Source organism: Hypomesus transpacificus, chromosome 4 (assembly GCF_021917145.1).
Source record: "Hypomesus transpacificus isolate Combined female chromosome 4, fHypTra1, whole genome shotgun sequence".
Lineage (NCBI taxonomy): Eukaryota > Metazoa > Chordata > Actinopteri > Osmeriformes > Osmeridae > Hypomesus > Hypomesus transpacificus.
In genome coordinates this window covers 715455-739065 of record NC_061063.1, presented here as the reverse complement: position 1 = coordinate 739065, position 23611 = coordinate 715455, and the positions used below count along the sequence as shown (strand labels likewise).

General features: G+C 46.0%; 2 protein-coding genes across 2 annotated transcripts; both read left to right on the top strand.

Annotated features, from left to right (window-relative positions):
• The first annotated feature begins 8146 nt into the window (after window positions 1–8146).
• On the top strand, window positions 8147–16068 carry clptm1l (CLPTM1 like). Its single transcript, XM_047019806.1, has 17 exons — window positions 8147–8761; window positions 8889–8983; window positions 9520–9703; window positions 9938–10092; window positions 11016–11094; window positions 11664–11781; window positions 12068–12162; window positions 12842–12926; window positions 13111–13214; window positions 13484–13549; window positions 13738–13788; window positions 13989–14071; window positions 14306–14340; window positions 14498–14553; window positions 14720–14764; window positions 14940–15055; window positions 15298–16068. Exons 1-17 carry the CDS (start codon window positions 8597–8599, stop codon window positions 15380–15382), a joined length of 1617 nt encoding a protein of 538 aa, XP_046875762.1. The 5' UTR covers window positions 8147–8596; the 3' UTR covers window positions 15383–16068.
• A 4853-nt stretch (window positions 16069–20921) lies between these two features.
• On the top strand, window positions 20922–23282 carry rplp1 (ribosomal protein, large, P1). The gene is made up of 4 exons (XM_047018846.1): window positions 20922–21146; window positions 21902–21976; window positions 22605–22710; window positions 23158–23282. The coding sequence occupies exons 1-4, from the start codon at window positions 21075–21077 to the stop codon at window positions 23238–23240; spliced, it is 336 nt and encodes a 111-aa protein (XP_046874802.1). The 5' UTR covers window positions 20922–21074; the 3' UTR covers window positions 23241–23282.
• The last annotated feature ends 329 nt before the right edge of the window (window positions 23283–23611 follow it).

Below are 23611 nucleotides of genomic sequence, written 5' to 3'. Positions count from 1 at the left end.
GGGGGGGGGGGGGGGTGCGTGTGGATGTGTGACAGTGGGGGGGGGGGGCGTTGTTGGAAAAATTGAAGATGTAACTGTTATCCTGTAATAAGAATGATTCTGTGTTCAGCATTCCTTGCCAGCAGAGAACCCTCTCCCCACATGATCTATAGATGACACGAGGCTTACGCAGACAAACTGACCTAGGTTGACCATTAGTATGCTAGAGGTGCAATAAATGTGTTAACCTTATCTGTGCTGAGTGAATCATATGGTCAAGCCTAGGGTCAGAGAACTCTGTAAGTTTCCACGTGCACGCGCACTCTGTTTCTGGGATCGATCATATTGACAGCTGATATGCAGGGGAGGAGACTTCTCACCAATATATAGTCTTACTTGAAGACTTGTGAACCAGACAAACTTTGTAGCACAATGGCGTGTGATGTTTTTGTCTCCTTGTGGGCCGGCCACAAGCAATAAAGCTTTCTTAAACTTGTTCACCGACTGACTGTGCAATGCTTGATAGATTAATATTTCTGACACAATGGTCCTTCGAGCCAGATTCCAAAATCCATTCCACCATCCAGAACCCAAGAACCAAGAACTAAAATTGTGCAGACGTGCACAACGGTGGAGAACCTCGCAGCAAATATGGCTGTTTAAAAAGAGGCAAAAAAAATTGGGGGGGGGAGGATGGTGGAAAGGTGACGGAATTCTGGACTAGCTAAGAGGCACAGCTTTCAATGGACAAGGTAAGAATAAATTGTATATATATAGTCGACTTTGTTTTATTTTAGGCCTATGTTGAGAAAAAAACTCCACAGTGCAGTAGGTAAAGATGCACTCTGGTCCTATATCTGCTAAGACCCGGTGAAAATCCAGTGCAGCTAATATAGGGCGTCATATTTTACTGAGATCGGTATTGGTGGTGTATCCGTGAATTAAGTCATTTTGCTAAAACCTAACAGCGTGTGCATAATATTGGTGGAGCAAAGTGTTTTGAAAACTGATGCATGAGTAGTACTGGTGACGTAAATAGGCGGGGTTATAATTACTAAGTACGTGGTGACGGGAGAACCGGGTAACAGTATTAGTTATAATCTGACCGACCAGAACTGAGATATTTGAAATATATCTGAGTTTGGTGGTATTCAAATACCTAACCAAATGGAAAGATTTTTGCTAATTCTGTGAGAATGCCATTGAAGTAAATATAACCTGTAAAAGTTCATAGCCTTATTGAGGAGGCTACTGTAAAGAATATACTCCGTGCAGCACGAAAAAGATGAAAGAGATAGACGCGTGACTTTTTAAAAATAAGGCCTACATGTTGTTAAGGGCAAAGGTGCTACATATATGTGTTTGATGCTGCTGAGGTTGTTTTGCTGAAATGTATGAGTTTGGTGGTATTAATATTTACCTAATCAAATGGACTAGTTGAAGACTTGACCAACCAGAACTCTGATATGTGTAAACATCTCTGACGAGCAATCTTAGGTGCATATGTAGACTTTGGACCAAGTTTTATGTTGAAATTGAAATAGTACTAAGAGTTGATAGAATTGTAAATATCGAGGTTCTATGTAAATATAACCATGGTTAATTGTTTTAAAAAGTTGTACAGAGGAAGTGTGAAATGCTTAGACATAAGGAAACCAACATATGGGTTTGGTTTGAATTCCATTTTTAAAGTTAAAGAGTAGTGAGGAGAATGTGGTCATTTTTGTCTCAAATGTGTCTTAAAGAAGGCTGACATGATTCTAGCGAATTTGCCAGTCTGTTGAACAAAGTATTTTACAAATTGCTAGGATAGCTTTGGGATCTGAGAGGAAAAGATCCAAGCTGTGGCTTTGTTAGCTAATGGCTAATGGCTAATGGTGAAAACGTAGAGAAAGTGCATTTTGCTGTCCTGAGACCGAGGAGAGTCCAGGAAGTTGAATTTGCAACTATGGTAACGACATTCGTAGCTAACAAACTTACAGACAGACTCAACAGCGATGGTGGCAGTACAGGCTAGTAAAGGAATTGCAGCTTGACATTTGAGATCCAGATGAGTAACCACATGACTCATGCGCAGATTTATTGAGAAATTGAGAAATTGAAGACGCAAATGTAGAGAAATAGATGGATTTGGAGCGAATTTTACACATTAATTTGGTTACTTTTGAAATATGTTAAGCGATGAGTATTTTGATACATTTGCTAACAAGGTTTTTGGTCGTTTGAGTACATTTTACATGAGTTTCAGAAATTCCGAGGAAAGGTGGGGCCTAAGAGTCCCGTTACGTTGAATTTTTGCAAAGGTGATCCCAGAGGGTAATTCTGCATAATTATGTGAGTATTAATGCTGAGAGATGTGTCCGTTTGGAAGAATTCGAAGTTTGGTGGTTAACAAATGCATGATAAACATTTGTTGTAATTCCTAGCCAAACAGGGAGGTTTTTTGAAGCCTTTCCGACCAGAACTTGTATTTAAAAGCGGCATATCTTTGATGTGTAATGGTATTCAATAAGAATGCAGAAATTGAACCCCTGGTTTATAAATTGGTTCCAATACAATCGGAAGAGTTATAGACTAGAAAATAGATATCTTCTGCTAAATTCTGTTCCAGGTGAAGCTGTAAACCAAAGAGTGGATGAGTCAAACCAGGAGGTTGGGTATTGATTAAAGTTATCAAAAAGAAATAACTGGTCCAGCCCAGGTGGGAGGGACCGTATCAGGTACTACTAACCACACTCACTGCAGTCAAAATAGCAGAGAGGACGTTTTGGATGCATTTGTCACATTGTAAGTAAGGGACATTGATACAGGGACAGATTAGTTACACACCACAGTCTTGAGGCACAAGTCTGACTACAAAGGGGAGTCATTCTCTTAAAGAACGGCGCGTCTCAAACTCAGTGAAGAAATCAACGGCCAACAGAGACATAGGGTGTAGACTAAATAGGCTAAAAAGATAGGAGACAGTATGCAGGGAAAGGAAGAAAGGATGGGTGACCTATTTCCTCATCCGTAGTATTGTGACCTTCGTGGTACCATTTGTAGCTTACTGTTGCTAACATTCATAATAGTCTTCCCTATACTATGGTTTGAAAAGGTGATTGCTCCTGTATGATGCCACTAGTAAAAACAATAGGACAGATAAAGACAACACCGCTGAGATGAGCAAAACGAACTAGTATTAAGAACTGGATTTAATAACTGAAAATTAGTGGTTGGAATGGATAATGTTTACTTTGCTGTTCCCTATGGTTAAAAGATGCAATGTTTTAACATCAGTGACTATCTAAAAGGAAAGATAGCGATTATGAAGAATTTGTTTGCTCAACTAGAAGTTCATACTGATAACATTGATTTTATTTTTCTGGGAATGCTAAAGCAGATGTGGCAGCAAAAGAGGCAGCCATACAAGATGTCTTAACATTAGGAAATGCGGATGACACTGTCTTGAGAGATATGCAAGGAGTGTCACCAAAATGAGGGGTTATGTAAATTCACAGGAGGAACTTGTGATACTAAAGAATCTATTTCGTTATGCTACAATATTGAGCCATGAGATTAATCATGTCTCAACAGGAGGGAGTGATAACGAAAGAGTGTCTACAGCATATGGATTTACAAACTATTCAAGAAAAACTTTAAGAAAAACTTTTTTAGCATACCCCGATTTGAGTGAGAACAAGATATGCATGAACTTTATTGAGCTAAAGAAATGTAATGTTTAAGGAATGGGCCAACGACGAGTCAGTTGCTTTCAACTGACCTCTGTGAGAATGTAATTTTAATTGCCGTGTAGTCTACTTCTTCTGAAATTCGCAGACAGGAGAGAGATGCTGTCTCAATCCAGTGAGAGGTCCCTGACCTAAGGAGACTGGATTGTGGGGACCGATTTTACACGTTAAATCCTGGAAAATGAGCCGAGGTGAACGGGGTCATTCCTGGCTAGTGTCAGAGGAAATGGCATGGTACACGAGATCTGAGATGAGGTCCAACGCATCAGACATCAAATGACCATTCTGCTTCGTGATGACGGGTTTTACCCAATACCATGGGCTTCCGTCATGTCCAAGCATTCACACCACTAGACTATAATGCTGTATAGTCTTATTGAATATTACGTATTTTTTATTTTTATGAATTGTTTTGATTTTATGTATTTTTGATTTTATTGGCTGTGTGTAGGCGTGGTTTTGGAATAACACCTTTTATTCAGGATAAACAGGAGGGATATGTTGGAAAAATTGAAGATGTAACTGTTATCCTGTAATAAGAATGATTCTGTGTTCAGCATTCCTTGCCAGCAGAGAACCCTCTCCCCACATGATCTATAGATGACACGAGGCTTACGCAGACAAACTGACCTAGGTTGACCATTAGTATGCTAGAGGTGCAATAAATGTGTTAACCTTATCTGTGCTGAGTGAATCATATGGTCAAGCCTAGGGTCAGAGAACTCTGTAAGTTTCCACGTGCACGCGCACTCTGTTTCTGGGATCGATCATATTGACAGCTGATATGCAGGGGAGGAGACTTCTCACCAATATATAGTCTTACTTGAAGACTTGTGAACCAGACAAACTTTGTAGCACAATGGCGTGTGATGTTTTTGTCTCCTTGTGGGCCGGCCACAAGCAATAAAGCTTTCTTAAACTTGTTCACCGACTGACTGTGCAATGCTTGATAGATTAATATTTCTGACAGGCGTGATTGGGGGTGTGTGGGCGTTTGGGAGTGAGGGAGGTGGATGTGTGAGTGTGGGGGGGTATGAGTGGGGGGGTTAGTATGAGTGAGGGGGGGGGGGGGTGAGAGAAAGCGAGAAACAAATTAGTAACATACATGAATACATTTCAACAATGTTATTGACTGACTACAGGCCTACAACCATGCTGGTTGGTTATTAAAACAACAAACACAGCAACTACACAAACAACAAACACAACAACAACAACCAAACAACTACATCTACAACAGCAAACACAACTGCAACGGCAATGTTGGCGCTCTCCCATCTGACGGACAACCAAGTTGACCTCCCACGACAACTGTTTCTGCTGTTTCCCTCTCTGCGCATGTTCTCCCTCTCCCCCTTCCTCTCCCCCTCTCTCCGTTATCTCCCCCCCCTCTCTCTCTCTCTCTCTCTCCCTCTCTCTCTCTCTCCCCCTCTCTCTCTCTCTCTCTCCGTTATCTCCCCCCCCCTCTCTCTCTCTCCCCCTCTCTCTCTCTCGCTCTCTCCCCCTCTCTCTCTGTCTCTCTCTCTCTCTCCGTTATCTCCCCCCTCTCTCTCTCTCTCTCCCCCTCTCTCTCTGTCTCTCTCTCTCTCTCCGTTATCTCCCCCCCCTCTCTCACCCTCTCTCTCTCTCTCTCTCCAGCCTTTCTCCCCCCTCTGCGTTCCATCCCTCTCCATCTCGCCATTCTTCCTGCTGGCTGGCCCTACCGCAGATTGGAGCTTCTCTCATGGCCGCCCCACCACTCCGTTGCAGATGGTCCAACCCCCCCCCCCCCCCCCCCCCCCCCCCCCCGGTTCCCGTTCTCCTCACCAGCTGCCGAAAGCTGACGCTCCCGTCATCCACGTCCCTCCCTACGCGTGCATGCAAGGAGGAGGAGCAGAGAGAGGAGGGCGGGGGGAGGAGGAAGACGAGAAAGGAGAGAGAGAGAGGGGAGGAGTAAGTACCGGGGAGAGATGGACTGAGAGAAGCTTTGAAGTTTCTGACTATTGTGTATCAAGGTGACTTTACTTTCCGCACAGTGAAGCATTGGATTCTGGCGTGTGTGTGTGTGTGTGATGGATGGATGCCTGCCTGCCTGTGTGTGTGTGTGTGTTGGTATGTGTGCATGTGCGTGTCTGTGTCTGTGTGTGTGTGTGACATTGAGGGCGATGTGTGAGGATGAATGGGTGCCATCCTGCCTGCCACCAGCCTCATATGACACTTCTGATCACTTTCAATTAAAAGTAAAGCAGTTCCCTTGTCAAGAAGAGGTAATAGAAATTCATCTGCTCTCTTACTTTGATTCCCACCACTCACACGCTTACACACTCAAGCACACGCACACAGGCATCCGTCACACACACACCCACACGCACACACACACACACTTGCACACACCCAGAAGGTAATATGATGAGAATAGATAGTGCCGCCCATACATTTAGGAGCGCAGAAGTGATTTATGTTCAACACTGAGTGGACGAAGGTGCTGATGTCATTAGGATCAAAGGACGAGACAAGGGTATCATGCAGGATACACATACACACTGACATACATACATACATACCCACATACACAGCTACACACGCAAACACACACACAGCTGTCAGACTGTCAGTTTGTTGGGGTCTCACTGCTAGACACTCACACAGAGACATATCTGGCTATTGCTGTTGATGTTGTTGTTGATGTCGTTGTGGTTTGGATCGACCTAGAGTGATGGGGAGTCACTACCTGTGTGTAGAACGCTCAACAGTCAACGGGTTTGCTTTGTTCATGTTTTCAACGTTTTTGGGGGGGGTCCAGCTTCTCCCCCGGCCTCAGCCTCTTCCACAGCCTCTTTCTCCCAGTCGGCCTCTCTCAACCCCAGCCTCTCTCCTCCAGACTCTCCCCAAGCCTCCCTCCACCAGCCCTGGGATCTCTCCCTCAGCCTCGTTCCCCCAGCATCTCTCCCCCCAGGCTCTCCCCCCGCACCAACCCCTCTCCCCCAGCCTCTATTCCCCAGTCCCAGCCTCTCTGCCCAGCCCCGGTCTCTCCCCCCGCCTCTCTCCCGACAGCCAAACTGTTTATTCATTCAAGCAGCTTCTCTCCTCTCTCTCCACCAGCCTCCAGATCAGGGTTTTTAAGCAGAAAATCAATAACTGGTGGTCTTCATTCCCTCCCTGCCTCCGTCGCCCTCCTTCCCTCTCTCTCTCCCTGTCCTCATTTCTCCCTACTCACATCTATCTCTCTACTCCCCTGCCTCTCTCCCTCCCTTTCTCCTCTCTCTGTCCTCATTTTTCCCGACTCTCACACTCCTCCTCCCTGCCTCTCGCTCTCTCCCCTCTCCCCTCTCTCTCCCTCTCTCCCTCTCCCCTCTTTCTACGCCCCTCCCTGTCTCTCCCCTCTCTCTACACCCCTCCCTCTCTCATATTCCTCTCTCTCACACTCCTCCCTGTCCCTCGCTCTCTCCCCTCTCTCTCCCTCTCCTCTCTTTCTACACCCCTCCCTGTCTCTCCCCTCTCTCTATGCCCCTCCCTCTCTCCTCTCTCTCACACCCCTCCCTCTATCTCCCTCTCCCCTCTCTCTATGCCCCTCCCTCTGTCTCCCTCTCCCCTCTCTCTACACCCCTCCCTGTCTCTCCCCTCTCTCTACACCCCTCCCTGTCTCTCCCCTCTCTCTATGCCCCTCCCTCTCTCTCCCTCTCTCTCTATGCCCCTCCCTTCTGTTCCGTGCTCATGTTTCTGTAGTGTACTCTGTGTGTGTAACTGTTCAACATGAAGCACGTGCTGAGTATGTGGACACACACACTCAGACACACACACACACACACACACAGACTACAGAGGACTAGAGTGCTGGTGCACAGGAAACACCTGTACAAAGTGTTCAAGGCTTGGACTGATCCAACACACTTACAAGCTCTGTTAAAGGGGGGGGGGGGGGGAGGAAGGCAAGGAGAAAGGGCACGAGAAGGGGGGTGGATGGTGGTGGGGAATGGTGAGGGTGAATGCCGGGTAGAGGAAGGGAGGGAGGGAGGGAGGGAGGGAGGGAGGGAGGGAGGGAGGGAGGGAGGGAGGGAGGGAGGGAGGGAGGGAGGGAGGGAGGGAGGGAGGGAGGGAGGGGAAAGTGGATGGAGGGAGTAAGAGAGGAAGAGAGGAAGAGAGGAAGAGAGGGAAGCGTACACTTCCTGCTCAGTAAGGCTGTCTCTAATCAAATACAAAATATTAGATCTATAAAACGAAAACATATAATTTAAGAATTCTGCCCTCTTATGAGAGGAAGTAAACGCCTATTGAGAAGAGTTGCGACACACTAGTGAACGATCGACTGTTTTTCTCCGGACGAGTTTTAAACTGTAGAAAGTCACTGCGGGGGGCTGTGCGTGGTCTGTCTGAGACATGGAGCGCTAGCGCTATCTCGTGGTCACGAATATTACGTTTTGTTTCGTACGGTGATGGTCCATCTGCGCAACCGCAGTTGGACACTTCCCCAAAGATTCGACCAGGAACCCAATCGCGGAAGTGATCTGACAGCTTCTCCATGGCACGCGTCTAGCTAGAACAATATATGGATTATTGGGATGATTTTCAAAACAAAGCGATCTGCGTAAGGGGTATGGATGTTTTCGAATGGAAATTTGACCCGTTAGAGAAATGAAGGGACTGGGGCGTTAAAATGAGTGGTAAATAGTGGGACTAGCTAGCCTGCAGGACCAACGTATCCAACTCACACAGCTGCAAGCGACTCCGCAGCTATGAGGCAATCCAGTAGTATAGCAATGAGACAGTCCCGATAATCTGCTTTAAATTTTTATTTCATTTTTGTCCGGTAACAGTCTGTCGTCGCATTTGTTTTGTGTATACTTGGGTTTAGCTTGGCAGCTAGCTCGGTAAGATAGCCACGCCAGCCGATCTGCCAGTCCGCCAGAATGTTTCAGAAGACGTCATTCACCACTCTGATCGTCGGGGTGTTTGTAGTCTACGTGTTGCACACATGTTGGGTAATGTACGGTATCGTATACACTAAACCGTGCGACAACCCACGAGGAGAAAACTGCATCCTTCCGTTCCTTGCAGAGAAGCCTCGCCTCCAGGTGATTAAATAAAGTCTAGCTAGCCTTGTTTGCAGAATGCCTGGTAGTGTGGACGTTTGGGCGCATGGTTTTGACATCTGCATTCCTCTCCTCTACACCACTCCCCCTCCCCTCCTCCTCTCCTCAGTTGAGCATCTACACGTCTCTGCGCCCCAACGCAGACGGGGGCCACAACCTCATATTGAAGGCGGACGACTTTGATGTCAGCGCCAAGTTTGAAAGGTAAATCTTGGACGATGAATATGGACCACAAGCTAGCTCAGACAGCGCCGGAAATATTTTTAATTGGTATAAATTGACCGCGTCCGATGCCCGATCAAGGTGTATTCCAGTACACAGCTGAGCTATGACAAGTGTTAAAACACTGTAGCTATGTTGATATGGCCATTTTACCTACAATTTGGCACCTAAAACGGTAGTTTTTGGTTTTTAATACTAGTTAATGCAGCCAGGCCTCCAACACTAACGGTGACAGCGAGCCCACATTGTCCAGCTGCATATGTGGTGACGTGTGCTTGTTTAGACAGGACGCAGTAGTCGACCCTATCGTGCGGTGTCCGTCGATGATCAACGTTAAACAAACAAGCGAGGCAGAAGCGCATTAATGAACAGAAATGGTCACCGTTGGGAACTTCAATACACTGAGAAAATAACTGAAACTTAAAAACGTTCAACTTAAGTCAAACATGTGTAAATTTGATCAGGTGATAGACTTGCTCAATCCTTTCTCCTCCAACCACCTCCCCTCTCCCCTCCAGGATAGTGAATGTAACCCTTCCTAAGAAGACCAGGAACAATGGGACCCTGTATGCTCTGGTGTTCCTCCACAAGCCGGGCGTGTCTCCGTGGCAGGACCCCAGACAGGTGCACTTTGTGGCCCAGCTCACCACCTACATGCTGCCCAAGCCTGCGGAGGTCAGCCTCATCTCAGGAGACGAGCAGGTTAGTGTCCTACCTAGGGTCCTAGTGCACTAGCTCACCATTGGGACAGTACACTAGTATAGTACACTAGCTCACCACGTACAGGCTGCCCAATTGTACAGGTATTGTGAAATATCATTTTGTTTTTTGTGTAACGTTTCTATGTATTTCAGTTTCAGAAAAATGTCCTGTTGATCTGTTACACAGTTTACAAAAATAACCTAACATATGTGTGTGTGTGTGTGTGTGCGTCAGGTGGAGCAGGAGAACCAGAAGCCCCCAAGCGTTGACCCCGCCTCAGACCTTCCTGTTTCCCACTGGCGCTCCCGCCTCACCCTCAACGTGGTCGATGACCACTTCCGCTTCGACAAGGAGTCCCTCCCCAGTGACGTGCACCGCTACCTCAGAGTGTAAGAGGCATGCGCACACACACACACACACACTAAGAAACGCATGCCCGTACGCACACACACACACCCATGCACACACTAAATGCATGTACATGCACACATACACCCACGTCCATTACAAATTTGAATAAAGTTTGAATATTACAAATGAGACGTATCAGATAGTAGCCAATTGCTGTGAAAGTACCAAGTCAATGGTGAATCGCCAAGTACAAGTTGAGCATATCAGAGGACGAGACAATGAATACAGGAATCAGGGCAGTGAAATAGGATGACAATATGGGGGGTTATACTCTCACAAGAAACGTCTGATGACAATCAACATAGCCTTTGCAAGCACAGAAAGAGGACGCCCCCATGCTAGATCAGTGGCTTTTAACCCAGGTCCTCAAGGACCCCCTGTCCTGCACGTTTGAGATGTTTCCCTGCTCCAACACACCTGATTCAAATGAATGGTCATTAACAGGCTTCTGCATAACTACATAACAACCCATTCATTTGAGTCAGGATGACTTTTGTTTAGGCTTTAGATAGGGCTCCTAGAAATGGCCCTGACATGCCATGTTCTCATGAGCTAACATAGCAGGGTATTGTTCAAACATTGGCTATAATATTCAGAGCATTCCAAACAGTATACAAGTAATTAAGTAATCCTTTTGTTGTAATCTTTCATTATTGTTAACTGATCAGTGGTTAAGGACAGACCTATTCAGGTTGTAAAGGAGATTTGACAGCTCTAGCGTGAGTGGAGTACCTGTGCATATGACACATACATTCTTTGTTTTTCTTTTTTTCACTATTCAAATTATATTTGACTGCCGAAATGTGTTCCAGCAACCGTCACACACACGCACACACACACACATGCACACACATATAACAGGACGTGCAAGTCCAAATTATTTTGTGTGCGTGTGTTGCAGGTTTCAGAGTGGTCGCAGGATGGTCTACCTGCCCCTGCTGTTTGTGGATGAGCTGAGCAACAGAGTGAAAGACCTTGTGGTACGTTAGCCCGAAGCCTGTAACAATGGCACCTAGCCTGTATCATTACATGCATATATCAGTTAGCGATAGCATGTCACCATTAGCCTGTAGCTATGGCACATAGTCTGTATCATTACATGCATTTAGCAGTTAGCCATAGAATGTAACCATTAGCTTGTAGCCATGTTGCCTAGCCTCACAGTGGAGATAGAGCCCCTAGTTTTTAATGTCTGGGCCTTAAGTTTAGTGAGCTAAGCCAGCTAAAGTGGAAATGAACTTCATAACCAATTTTCTAGATTGAACCATTTTGGTTGATGCTCACTCATGGTTAAACTCCTCAATCCTGGTCATGATTGTGATTCATCTGAGCAAAAGTGTTTCTTTAGATAATTTCTTTGGAAGTCCTGGGTTTATCCCCTAGTGGTCCAACACGTTGTATAGGCCCTGTTCAGGTCTCACTCCAAAGAGTGCTTAGTAACACTGCCTGCTCTTTAGCTCTATGTGCTAACCCGGTCCAGATCTTTTGCTCCGCGTGCTAACCAAGTCCTAGTCTTTAGCTCCCTGTTAAGCCGGTGTTGGTGTTGCAGGAGATCAACGGCAGCAGCGTGGAGCTGCCCCTCACTGTGGCGTACGACACCATCTCTCTGGGAAGACTGAGGTTCTGGATACACATGCAGGATGCCGTCTACTCTCTGCAGCAGTTTGGTAAGACACACACGCACAGACACACACGCACAGACACACGAGCACAGACGCACACGCACACACAGACACACATGCACACACACGCATGTACAGATGAACACAGACACACACACAGACACAGATGAACATAGGCACACACACAGACACAGATTAACACAGACACACACACAGACGCAGATGAACATAGGCACACACACAGACACAGATGAACATAGACACACAGAGACACACACAGACAGAAGGGAGGAGTGTGCTGTGCAGTAGCTAACCGTCCGTTGTGTTTCAGGGTTCACAGAGAAGGATGCGGATGAGATCAAAGGCATCTTCGTAGACACAAACCTCTACTTCCTCGCCCTCACCTTCTTTGTAGCAGCCTTCCATGTAAGCGTGTGTGTGTGTGTGTACTAACCAGGGAGAGTCATCTGCTGTGCCTGCAGTGTTTCCCACACATAGACTAATTTGTGGCGGTGCGCCACACAATCAACACCGGCCGCCACATATTGCGCTTCGTAAAACGTTTTTTTTGATCGCTATTTAGGTTAAAACACGCAGCGTATTCGTTCAGATGCATCTCCTTTCCCCTGCTCTCCCTCCGTCTCTCTCACTCATGCGTCTTTCTCACTTATGCACAGTCACAAAGTCAACACACGTTAGCAACAATACATACATACGCCGTTCTAGTAAGACCGACAGCTAAATCAGCGAGCCTTCAGCATTAGTGCCGTAGCTAAAAGTCGAGGAAAGTTGAGGCTACTTTTCGCTAGGTACCTTACTCGAAGGTTCCCCTTCGTTCTTTTGGTGAGAAGTCTCAGGAGCTAGCTACTTACCCGGCGTCATGGAGCCGACCAGTTAAATAGCTGTTTAGCACTAGCGTTGCTACATGCATAATGCAGCAACGCTAGCCCCCCCCCCCCCCCCCCCGGTCGGACCCCCCACCCCCCTCCCCGCCACAACTAGATTTCTAATCTGTGGGAAACACTGGCCTGTCAATGAGTTGTTTCTAGATCAACAAACAGCCATCGTCCTGTTTGACAATGACTACTTCCTGCTTCCTGTCCAGCTCCTGTTTGACTTCCTGGCATTTAAGAACGACATCAGCTTCTGGAAGCAAAAGAAGAGCATGGTGGGCATGTCCAGCAAGGCAGGTGGGTCAGCCACCCAATCACAGTCCTTGCTTCTGGACATGGTCATCCGTCTCTAGTAGACCATGAAGTTCCAAATGAAATGATTGGCCGTTGAATTCGCAAAGCTCATGAGTCAATGGCTATGTACTTGGGGGTTTTGTGTGGGTGTCATAGTAACCGCTTTGTTATGTCGTTGTGGTCCCAGTGCTGTGGAGGTGCTTCAGCACCATAGTGATTTTCTTCTACCTCTTCGATGAACAGACCAGTCTACTGGTGCTCATCCCTGCTGGAGTAGGGTCCATGATAGAGGTACACACACACACACTCTCACACACACACACCCAGGAAGTGTATCTAGTATCTGGGCAGTGAGCCCGAGGTGGATCAGTGTTGGCCAGGTATCAGATGCAGACAGATTAATTTGAGATTAACTGCGTCCACACGAGACCTAATCCCTGCTCTGTACCTCTCATAATCCCTAGTGTCCTAAACCCCCACAGCCATAATCTCGTATCATCTCATAATCCCATCACATTAGCATTTTCCTCTTCTCTGCGTGTGTGTGTGTGTGAGTCCAGGTGTGGAAGGTGAAGAAAGCGCTCAAGATCCAGGTGTTTTGGAAAGGATTGAAACCCACCTTTCTGGTAAATAATCTCTCACTCCTCTCTCAGTCTCCACCCCTCTCTGTTTCTCTTCTCCCTTCCTTCTATCCTTCCCTTCTCTCCTTCCCTTCTTCTGTATCCTTTCATTCTACTCCCCTCTTTCCCTTCCTCCCTGGTGTGGAGGCCTGTGATTGGTCCAGACAGTGATGATGCGTTCTGTGTCTCCACAGTTTGGGAAACTGGACGAATCAGAGAGAAGGACTGAGGAATATGATACTCTGGTACGAGTCATGATGCTACACACACACCACACACATGCGCACACCACACACATGCACACACTCTACATACACATATACAGTACATACACAGGCATGCACACAAACTCACACACCCACACACATATACAGGCACACACACATGTATATGCACTGGCGCCCAGGCGGATAATGTGTAACCCAGGTGTGTGTTGTCTCTGCAGGCCATGCGATACCTGTCCTACCTGCTCTACCCCCTCTGTATTGGAGGGGCAGTTTACGCCCTGGTCTTCCTCAGATACAAGAGGTACACACACACACACTGGAACATGCACACTGGGACATGACATGCATGCACGCACACACACACACACACAGAGAGAGAGACACACACTGGGACACTCACTCCTCGCCTCCTCAGTGACAGTGTCTACTGTGTCACATATTGTGTGCGTGTCTACTGTGTGTGGGTGGGTGGGTTTTTATCTATGTGACAGATGTGATGGTAATAAAGTCTATTATGTGCATTCCTTTCTTCCAGCTGGTATTCTTGGCTAATCAACAGTTTAGTCAACGGTAAACAAACACACATAAACACACACAAAAATACACACGTAGAAACACCCTCTCACACGCACACATACACTCATTCAACAGACGTTGGTTATGTGCCGTCTTCTGCCTAGCTGCTCTCTGACAGCTGGTGTGTGTGTGTTTGTGTGTGACGTCACAGGTGTGTATGCATTCGGGTTCCTATTTATGCTACCTCAGCTGTTCGTCAACTACAAGGTACATCAGCTATCCACTGAGCTGTGTTATGCTACATGATGCTAATGCTAGCTCAACCATCCACTTATTTTATGCTACGTCATGCTAATGCTAACTCTGCCATCCTCTTACTGTATTATGGTTAATGCCAGCTCATATTGACTGGTTATTTGTTTTCCTCCTCCAGTTGAAGTCTGTGGCTCACCTTCCCTGGAAGGCCTTCATGTACAAGGTGAGCAGAATACAACATACCTCAGACCAGTTCAGACCACAGACCAGTTCAGACTTCAGACCAGCTAAGACCAGCTCAGACGTCATAGCTTGTGCGACATCCAGAATATGACTGACTTTCCAGTTGTTGACGCAGTACTGTTGTCACGCTAACGGTTTACCATGGTTTCCCCCAGGCTTTCAACACCTTCATCGATGATGTATTTGCCTTCATCATCACCATGCCGACGTCCCATCGGCTGGCCTGTTTCCGAGACGACGTGGTCTTCCTCATCTACCTGTACCAGAGATGGTAACACACACACACACACCTCTTCTACCTGTACCAGAGATGGTAACACACACACACACACCTCTTCTACCTGTACCAGAGATGGTAACACACACAAACACCTCTTCTACCTGTACCAGAGATGGTAACACACACACATACACCTCTTCTACCTGTACCAGAGATGGTAACACACACACCTCTTCTACCTGTACCAGAGATAGTAACACACACCTCATGCAGATCTCCCTCCCCCCCCCCAGGCTGTACCCGGTGGACAAGACCAGAGTAAACGAGTACGGGGTGTCGTATGATGAGAAGACCAAGGGAAAGGACCACGAGGATTAACAGCAGAGATGATACCAGGAGAGATACCAGGGTGACCAGCAGCAGCAGCGATGCCCTACACCCCCCGTCCTCCTGGAGCATGGGGACCATGTCCCGCCCCCAGAGGACCACAGAATACTGCTGCAGTCCATCTATCCTCCAATCCATCCAATCCGTCCCCCTCTCTCTCTACCTAGCCATCCCTCCCTCCCTCTTTCGGTATTTCCCTCTATCCATCCTTTTATCTATCTCTCTCCATCTGTCCCTCCCTCCATGCCTCATAGCCTCCCCCAGATCCCCACCCAGCCTTCCCCAGCCTCTTCAAACCTCACAACCTCCATCCGCCTGTCTTCACCTGGATCATGAAGCTGCATGTCAGAATGAGGACTGATCTTGTCTACCTAGTTTCAGTGTTGACACATGAAGGCCATGACGTTATGGTGCCAAACGTGGGACTGCGATGTTTGACTCTGAACTCTACCCTGTGTTCTCTGTGTCAGTCGAACACCTTCCATAATATTTGATATTAATTTTGTGTGTAAAATTGTATAAATATGACTTCAGGAATAGTATTAAAAGGGACCAGACGGTGAAGTGTTTTGATTTTATCTGGCATTATGGAAATTAATAATCTGCTTATGATTTTGTGTTTGTTTGAAGGAGGATGAAATTTAAGTATAATAAAATGTCTGGTTGGTTTAAAAGTCCTGAAGATTGGTGGTGTGTGGTAGGGTGGGGTGTACTGTAGACAGGTGGTGTGGGGTAGGGTGGGGTGTACTGTAGACTGGTGGTGTGGGGTGTACTGTAGACTGGTGGTGTGGGGTAGGGTGGGGTGTACTGTACAGGTGATGTGGGGTGTACTGTAGACAGGTGGTGTGGGGTGTACTGTAGACAGGTGGTGTGGGGTGTACTGTAGACAGGTGGTGTGGGGTAGGGTGGGTTGAGTACCAACACACCCTGCTGTTATTCTCTCACAACATCACTAATCTGCATACAGGGAAGGTGTCTGGTTCTACCTGTTGGTTTGTCCTGGCAGGGCAGGGGTGGATGGGGTGGATGGGGTGGAGATGGCTGGGTCAACCTTTCCGACAGCTAGCCAGTCTTCCAGCCAACCAGCCGGCTGTCTACCCCAGAACCATGGACTTGATCCCTACTCTCATCCTTCTCTTCCTCCCCACAGGTAAAACATCTCTGGGTGACAGGTTAGACTGTATCTGACAGGTGCGACCTGATCTCCATATCACAGCTGTATTGGGTCCGTTTTTTGGAATCCACCATCCATACATTCATTAATACTATCATGCTTCTGAATTATGATGTATATGTTTTTTGAGTTGGATTGTCCTTTTTTGATCTGGAATTGTGTTTGTAGCACATTCCTATTTTATTCATTTGGCGAGTCATTTAATCCAAAGTGACATTCAAATTATGAGTAAAATACATCCAAAAAATCTATAATCTGAAGTGCATAGTATACTGATATACTTGTGGTGGTCAGAGTCAAGGAATGGTCTGTATTTACCAGGCAAATCAAATCAAATCAAATTTATTTGTATAGCCCTTTTTACACGCACGCATGTCACAGAGGGCTTCACATGCGCCCATAGAACTGCCCCTCAACCAACCTAAACCCTCAAGGAAGACAAGGAAAAACTCCCAGAAAAACTCCCACCGGGAGAAAAAATGGAAGAAACCTTGGGAGGAGCAATTCAGAGAGGGATCCCCTCCTCCAGAGACGGTTGGTAAGAGAGAGGAGCAGAACACAAGCTAAACATAGTCATACAGTGTCAATGGGTTTTGAAACACCAAAATCCATTGTTCGGCTTTATAGACGTTGGATGGGACCGGGAAACTCGCTGTTGGCCGTCATGGAGACTGGATTCCGGGTGACGACCTGGTTCAGCGTTGGCAGACCGACGACCAAGCAGGTCCTGACAGCTCAAACCCCCCACACCACAGGGAATGTGTGGGGGGGGACAGAGAGGAGAGCAGGGATTAGAGAATGCCAGGAGCAGCTAACAGTTACAGTCAAAATAGAATGAGATCCCCACCGGTCAAGTGTGGACTAGTGCAGCAATTTAACAGAGCAAAAAGGGTATTTGATGCAGCCCCACACACCAAAACAACGACAGCCCCCCTCAGTTGGAACATGAAATCTGTTCCAGGGGAAAGAACTCTAAAGTAGGTTATACTTATACGAATAAGGATGAAAACAGCCAGTCCCCCGTTGTCTCCAACTAGTAATAAAAACTATAACAGTAACAATATACAGCAACGGAACTATAATAATAATAATACTAACAATATACAGTAACAGGTTTACTTTATTTGTAACATCTAGCTGGGCAATGTGAACATAAGCTATAATTAAAATTTAAAAGTTACATGTGATACACACATAGGCAAGCACACATCCCAGGTTTACATAGAAAGTACACATATACTTCCCTTTAACAATCATAGAATTGACTAAACAAGAACGTTTTTAATCTAGTTTTAAATGTCGAGACAGTATCAGCTTCCTTAATTGAGATGGGTAATTTGTTCCAAAGAAGAGGTGCTCTATATGAGAACGCCCTACCTCCAGCAGTTTTTTTCTTAACTTTGGGTATTACCAGATAGCCGGCATTTTGAGATCTTAGAGACCTTGCGGGGCAATAGGGTGCAAGGAGACCGGAGAGGTACAGTGGTGCCAATCCATGCAGAGATTTGTAAGTTAGTAGTAGAACTTTGAAATCAGCTCTGGCTTGGATAGGGAGCCAGTGTAAAGAGATAAGAGTCGATGTTATATGATCAAACTTTTAGTAATCTTGTTTTAGTCAATAGTCTAGCAGCAGCATTTTGCACCCGCTGTAAGTTTTTTAGGTAGGTAATTGGGAGGCCAGAGAACAACACATTGCAGTAGTCCAATCGGGACGTAACAAAAGCATGTATTAGTTTTTCAGCATCATCCTTTGAGAGGAATTTTCGTATTTTGGCAATATTACGTAGATGGAAAAATGCTGTTCTGGTGATTTGCTTAATATGGTACTCAAACGAAAGGTCTGGGTCCATTGTGACTCCCAGATTTTTTACCAGCTGGCTTTGAGATACTTTGACGCCGTCTAAGTCTAAGGTTAGATGGGATAAATTATTTCGGTGTTTTTTCGGACCAAAAATTTGAACCTCGGTTTTATCCGAATTAAGAAGAAGGAAATTTGCAGTCATCCAAGTTTTCAACCCGGAAACACAGGTTTCCATAGCATGTGGAAATTCTCCCGGCTTTATAGACATGTATAGCTGAGTATCATCTGCATAGCAGTGAAAATCTACCCCAAAACTTCTAATTATGTTTCCTAAAGGCAACATATAGAGTGAAAATAACAGAGGGCCTAAAACTGAACCCTGTGGTACTCCGTATTTTACAATGGAGCTCCTGGATGAGCAACCATCATAGTGGACATATTGTGATCTATCAGATAGATACGATCTGAACCACTGAAGTGAAGTAGCAGAAATCCCAACATAGTTCTCCATACGTTCCAGGAGAATCTCATGATCTACAGTGTCAAAAGCTGCACTTAGGTCTAGAAGAACAAGGACAGAGCTAAAGCCCGCGTCAGAGGCTAATAATAGATCATTGACTACCTTGGCTAATGCAGTTTCAGTGCTGTGGTGAAGACGAAATCCAGACTGGAGAGGTTCATAGAGCTGATTTGAGGAGAGGTGCTCAGTGAGCTGTTTTGCCACAGCTTTTTCCAAAATTTTGGAGAGAGATGGCAAATTTGAAATGGGCCTGTAATTGCTAAGACAACCTGGATCCAGGTTTGGTTTTTTAAGAAGGGGCTTGATAATAGCTTGTTTGAAATCGTCAGGGACTTGTCCAGTTACAAGAAATTCATTAATAATACTAAGCATGGGCGGTCCAATAATATGGAGAAGTTCCCTACAAAGTTTGGCAGGGAGGGGATCGAGAAGGCAGCTAGTGGGTTTCGAGGAATCTATCAGCTTGATGAATGCTTCCATAGAAATAGGGTTAAAGTGAGTGAGAGTCTCAACATGCAGAATGCTGGGTACAGAGGGAAAATCAGTGTTGATGGCCACTCCTCCAGGACTAGTCTGTAGTTTGTCCCTTATTGCATAGATTTTTTGGTCAAAGAAATCTAAGAAATCATTGGGAGAGAGATCTGAACTAACACAGAGTGTACTTTTCTTAGTGAGTTTTGCAACAGTATCAAATAGGAACTTAGTGTTGTGTTTGTGTGTTTGATTTGTGTATGTGTGTGTCCACAGTTGAGGTGCTGAAGTGCTATGTGTGCAGCTCCACCAACCTCAACGAGGAGTGTAACCAAGCAACCTAGACCTGCCAAGCTCCCCTGGATACCAGCATGACGACCATAGACACCCTGAGTCATATACACATGCACACCTATATATGTATACGTCACAATGTTGTGAGAGGGATGTCAGAATGTACATACACTACTTCACACGCCCATACAGTGGCGGTCCTAGCACATTTGGCAACTTGGGCAACTTGGGCAAGGGTCAAGGTTTATGCCCACACACACACTTGCATGACTACCATAGATGCAGAGTAAAGGCCAAATACACTCACACCTACAACACACAGAGAGGCACAAAGACAGACAGAGTGAGAGATGTTCAGCAAGTCAGAGCGAGAAAGAAAGGAGGGGGGAGATGTTTCATTCATGTTTCCTGTATGTCTAGAAGGAGTTAAGGCGATAGTGAAACAGTGCTCGAGCGGCAGAACCTGCAATGGAGCAGCAACAGGCGCGTCGGTGGACGCTAATGGGAACCAAGTCAACTGCTGCTCCAGCAACCAGTGTAACGTGAATGGGGCCACTTCTCTCACGACACATACCCTTCTGCAGTTGAGTGTTGCTCTGGCTGTGTGCGTCCGGGCGCTAATCAACCTTCAACCATCAGGATAACGCGCCGATCAGGGTTGTCTTGTTGTCGGTTGAAATAGAATAAATGGGAATATATACTATGTTCAACATTGATGCATAAAGCAGAGTGTAGCCTTTGCTGTGTTCCCACTAACAGAAAAAAATTGTGAGTAGAAGTAAGCCTAACTTCCATCGCAAATGCCGCTAGCCTGTATCAAGTGGGAGCTTTAACACCGTGTAGCTTGTATTTTGTTGTAGTCTTAGTTTGTCGAATTATATGAAATGTGTGAAAAAATTACGTGTTGGTTTTTAATATAAAATAGTATGTATGTTTTCTCTAGCAAGCTAGGAAATAATAGCTTGCCTTGTGTTTTTTTTTCACATAAAAATAATGCGATCTCTCTAAACGTATTTAAAGATTTGATTTTGTTTACAGCCTCTGCTTATGTATATGCATATTTGATAAAAATGTGTTCATGATTAAATGTTTATTAATTTAAATATGTGTTTCTAAATATAACCTTATAAATATATGTGTCTAAACTAGACAAATAACTTTCAATAAACCATGCCTTCTGCAAAATGCTGAATATGGTTTGGGACAAAGTTATTTGCATAAACCACTCCCACAACCATGACGTAAACGGACTATATGTAGTACAGCCCGCCTTCGCGCCTTCCCTTTCCGCCAACTCTCAGTGCAGGAAGTTAACGTGCCTAAGGTGCTCGGTTCTTCATCTGAAGCTAAGGCCCCCAATCCGGCGACTAGCACCGCTAAAATTAGGCATCCGACGCCGTAACTATAACCTCTAAACAGAAAGATGGCATCCGTATCTGAGCTCGCCTGTATTTACTCCGCTCTGATCCTCCACGACGATGAAGTCACCGTCACAGTGAGTCTCCCAATTGCCCGCTGAATATAAAAATGGCGGCCTGACGGGCCCACGATATTCATGTAGCAGCGTGTCTCTACTACTGAAAGGATGGTCGTGTTAAAACTGTACTGTGGGTTTACCAGTAGTAGCTCGCAAACTCCGAGGCTATTTGCTACTTGTCAAAATGAATGTGTGCCATGAGTGAAAAGTGTCCGAGTCAAACTTGTAAGTCGCTAGTTAGCAATGTAGCTACAGTCGTCATGCCGGCTCGCCATGCATGCTGACTGTTGAAAATCGCTACAATACGTGAGAGAGTCGTTGAGAGCTGCAGTTAAATCTAGTCAATCAGACGTCCATGTGACGTTGATAACATCTCTTTGACAGGTTGCGTACTCGCTGGGGTTTGCTGAAAGAATGGGAATAAGCGCACTTGTTTTGCCGGTACAGGCTAGCCAAGCTAGGAGGTGCTTCACCGCACCATGTGTAATAGTTGATGCATGTGCTGGATCGTGGTTTTGTACAACTTAGTGACAAAACAGTTGACAGCAGATATAGGGTCACAATTCCTATTCCCCCCTCGCGTTGGTAAAAGCACGTACATTTACGTACATGTACAGTACGTACATTTATAAACACATTGCACTGTCAAGTTTCATTTAACTCAATCGAACCTAGACAGTGACGTGTAACTTTAATAGTGGAGATATGTATTGCGTGGTAGCTGTGTGGATTGTTTGAGAGCATGATCCCAATGACTTGCCTTGTGTTTTCAGGAGGACAAGCTGAACGCGCTGATCAAGGCTGCAGGCGTCACTGTGGAGCCTTTCTGGCCCAGTCTGTTCGCCAAGGTGAGGAAGGGGGTCAGGGGGATGAGGACATGGGGGGTGGGGGGGGAGCAGGGGTAGATGAGGACATGGGGTGAGGATGTAGGGGGAGATGAGGACACAAAGTGAGGATGCAGGGGGGAGATGGGGACACACGGTGAGGATGCAGGGGGGAGATGGGGACACAGTGAGGATGCAGGGGGGAGATGGGGACACAGGGTGAGGATGTAGGGGGGGAGATGGGGACACGGTGAGGATGCGAGGGGAGATGGGGAAACGGTGAGGATGCAGGGGGGAGATGAGGACACAGGATGAGGATGCAGGGGAGAGATGAGGATACATGTAGAAACTGAAAGGGTTTCAGTGTGCACTATGCCTGGTAAATCCAGACTTCCTGGCCTGACTGCTAAAGTACTATTATAGCTATGCATAGTCTTGCCTAGATCTTCTCATTTCAACATGCAAATGACTTTGGATGACTGACTGCTAAGTGAACTGTTGTGATAGGATTGTAGTGGACTTTCTGATTGTCCTGTCTGGGTGGGGGGTCTCCCAGTGTCTCCAGGGCTAGTCTCCACATGTCTCCAGGGCTAGTGTCCCAGTGTCTCCAGGACTAGTCTCCCTGTGTAACCATGTCTGTGTCCGTCTCCAGGCCCTAGCCAGTGTGGACATCGGCAGCTTGATCTGCAACGTGGGAGCTGGAGGTGGAGCCCCAGCAGCTGCTGCTAGCGCTGCTGCCCCTGCTGGAGAAGCCCCAGGTAATACACCTATCCAATACTACTGTATACACACTAGCCAGGTAATACACCTGTCTAATACTACTGTATACACACTAGCCAGGTAATACACCTGTCTAATACTACTGTATACACACTAGCCAGGTAATACACCTGTCTAATACTACTGTATACACACTAGCCAGGTAATACACCTGTCTAATACTACTGTATACACACTAGCCAGGTAATACACCTGTCTAATGCTACTGTATACACACTAGCCAGGTAATACACCTGTCTAATACTACTGTATACACACTAGCCAGGTAATACACCTGTCTAATGCTACTGTATACACACTAGCCAGGTAATACACCTGCTCACAGGAGTCATGGCCAGGTAATACTGTTCCTTGGGCATTCAGTGTGTGAAGCAGAGGTCATGTCCTCGCTGTGCTAACTCTCCCCCCTCTCTTCTGTCCTACAGCCAAGGAGGAGGAGAAGAAGGAAGAGAAGAAGGAGGAGTCTGAAGAGTCAGATGATGACATGGGCTTCGGTCTGTTTGACTAGAAACGTTTTTGTAACAAACGAAAATAAACAAGTTGGACTAAACTATACCTGGTTGAGTGTTTCTAATGCTGGATGTAGTGTGTGTTTCCGTGTTGTGCAGTGTTTCCCTGGGTTCTGGAGAGACATGCTCCATCAGCGTTAACATGGACATTTGGAGGAAAGGTTCAAATCGAGAGAAACATTTGAATACAATACAACTTTATTCATCTGATAGGCAAGTAGATCTTTGAAATCAGTGTGGTTGAGCTCAGTGAAATATTTGGGTAAAACATGTCAGAAATTCCATCTTAAAATAATTTGTAACAAAGCTGCTCAGCCAGAGGAACGATAACATATTTTATTAGTTATAGGAACTGTACAGGTTATTCTTC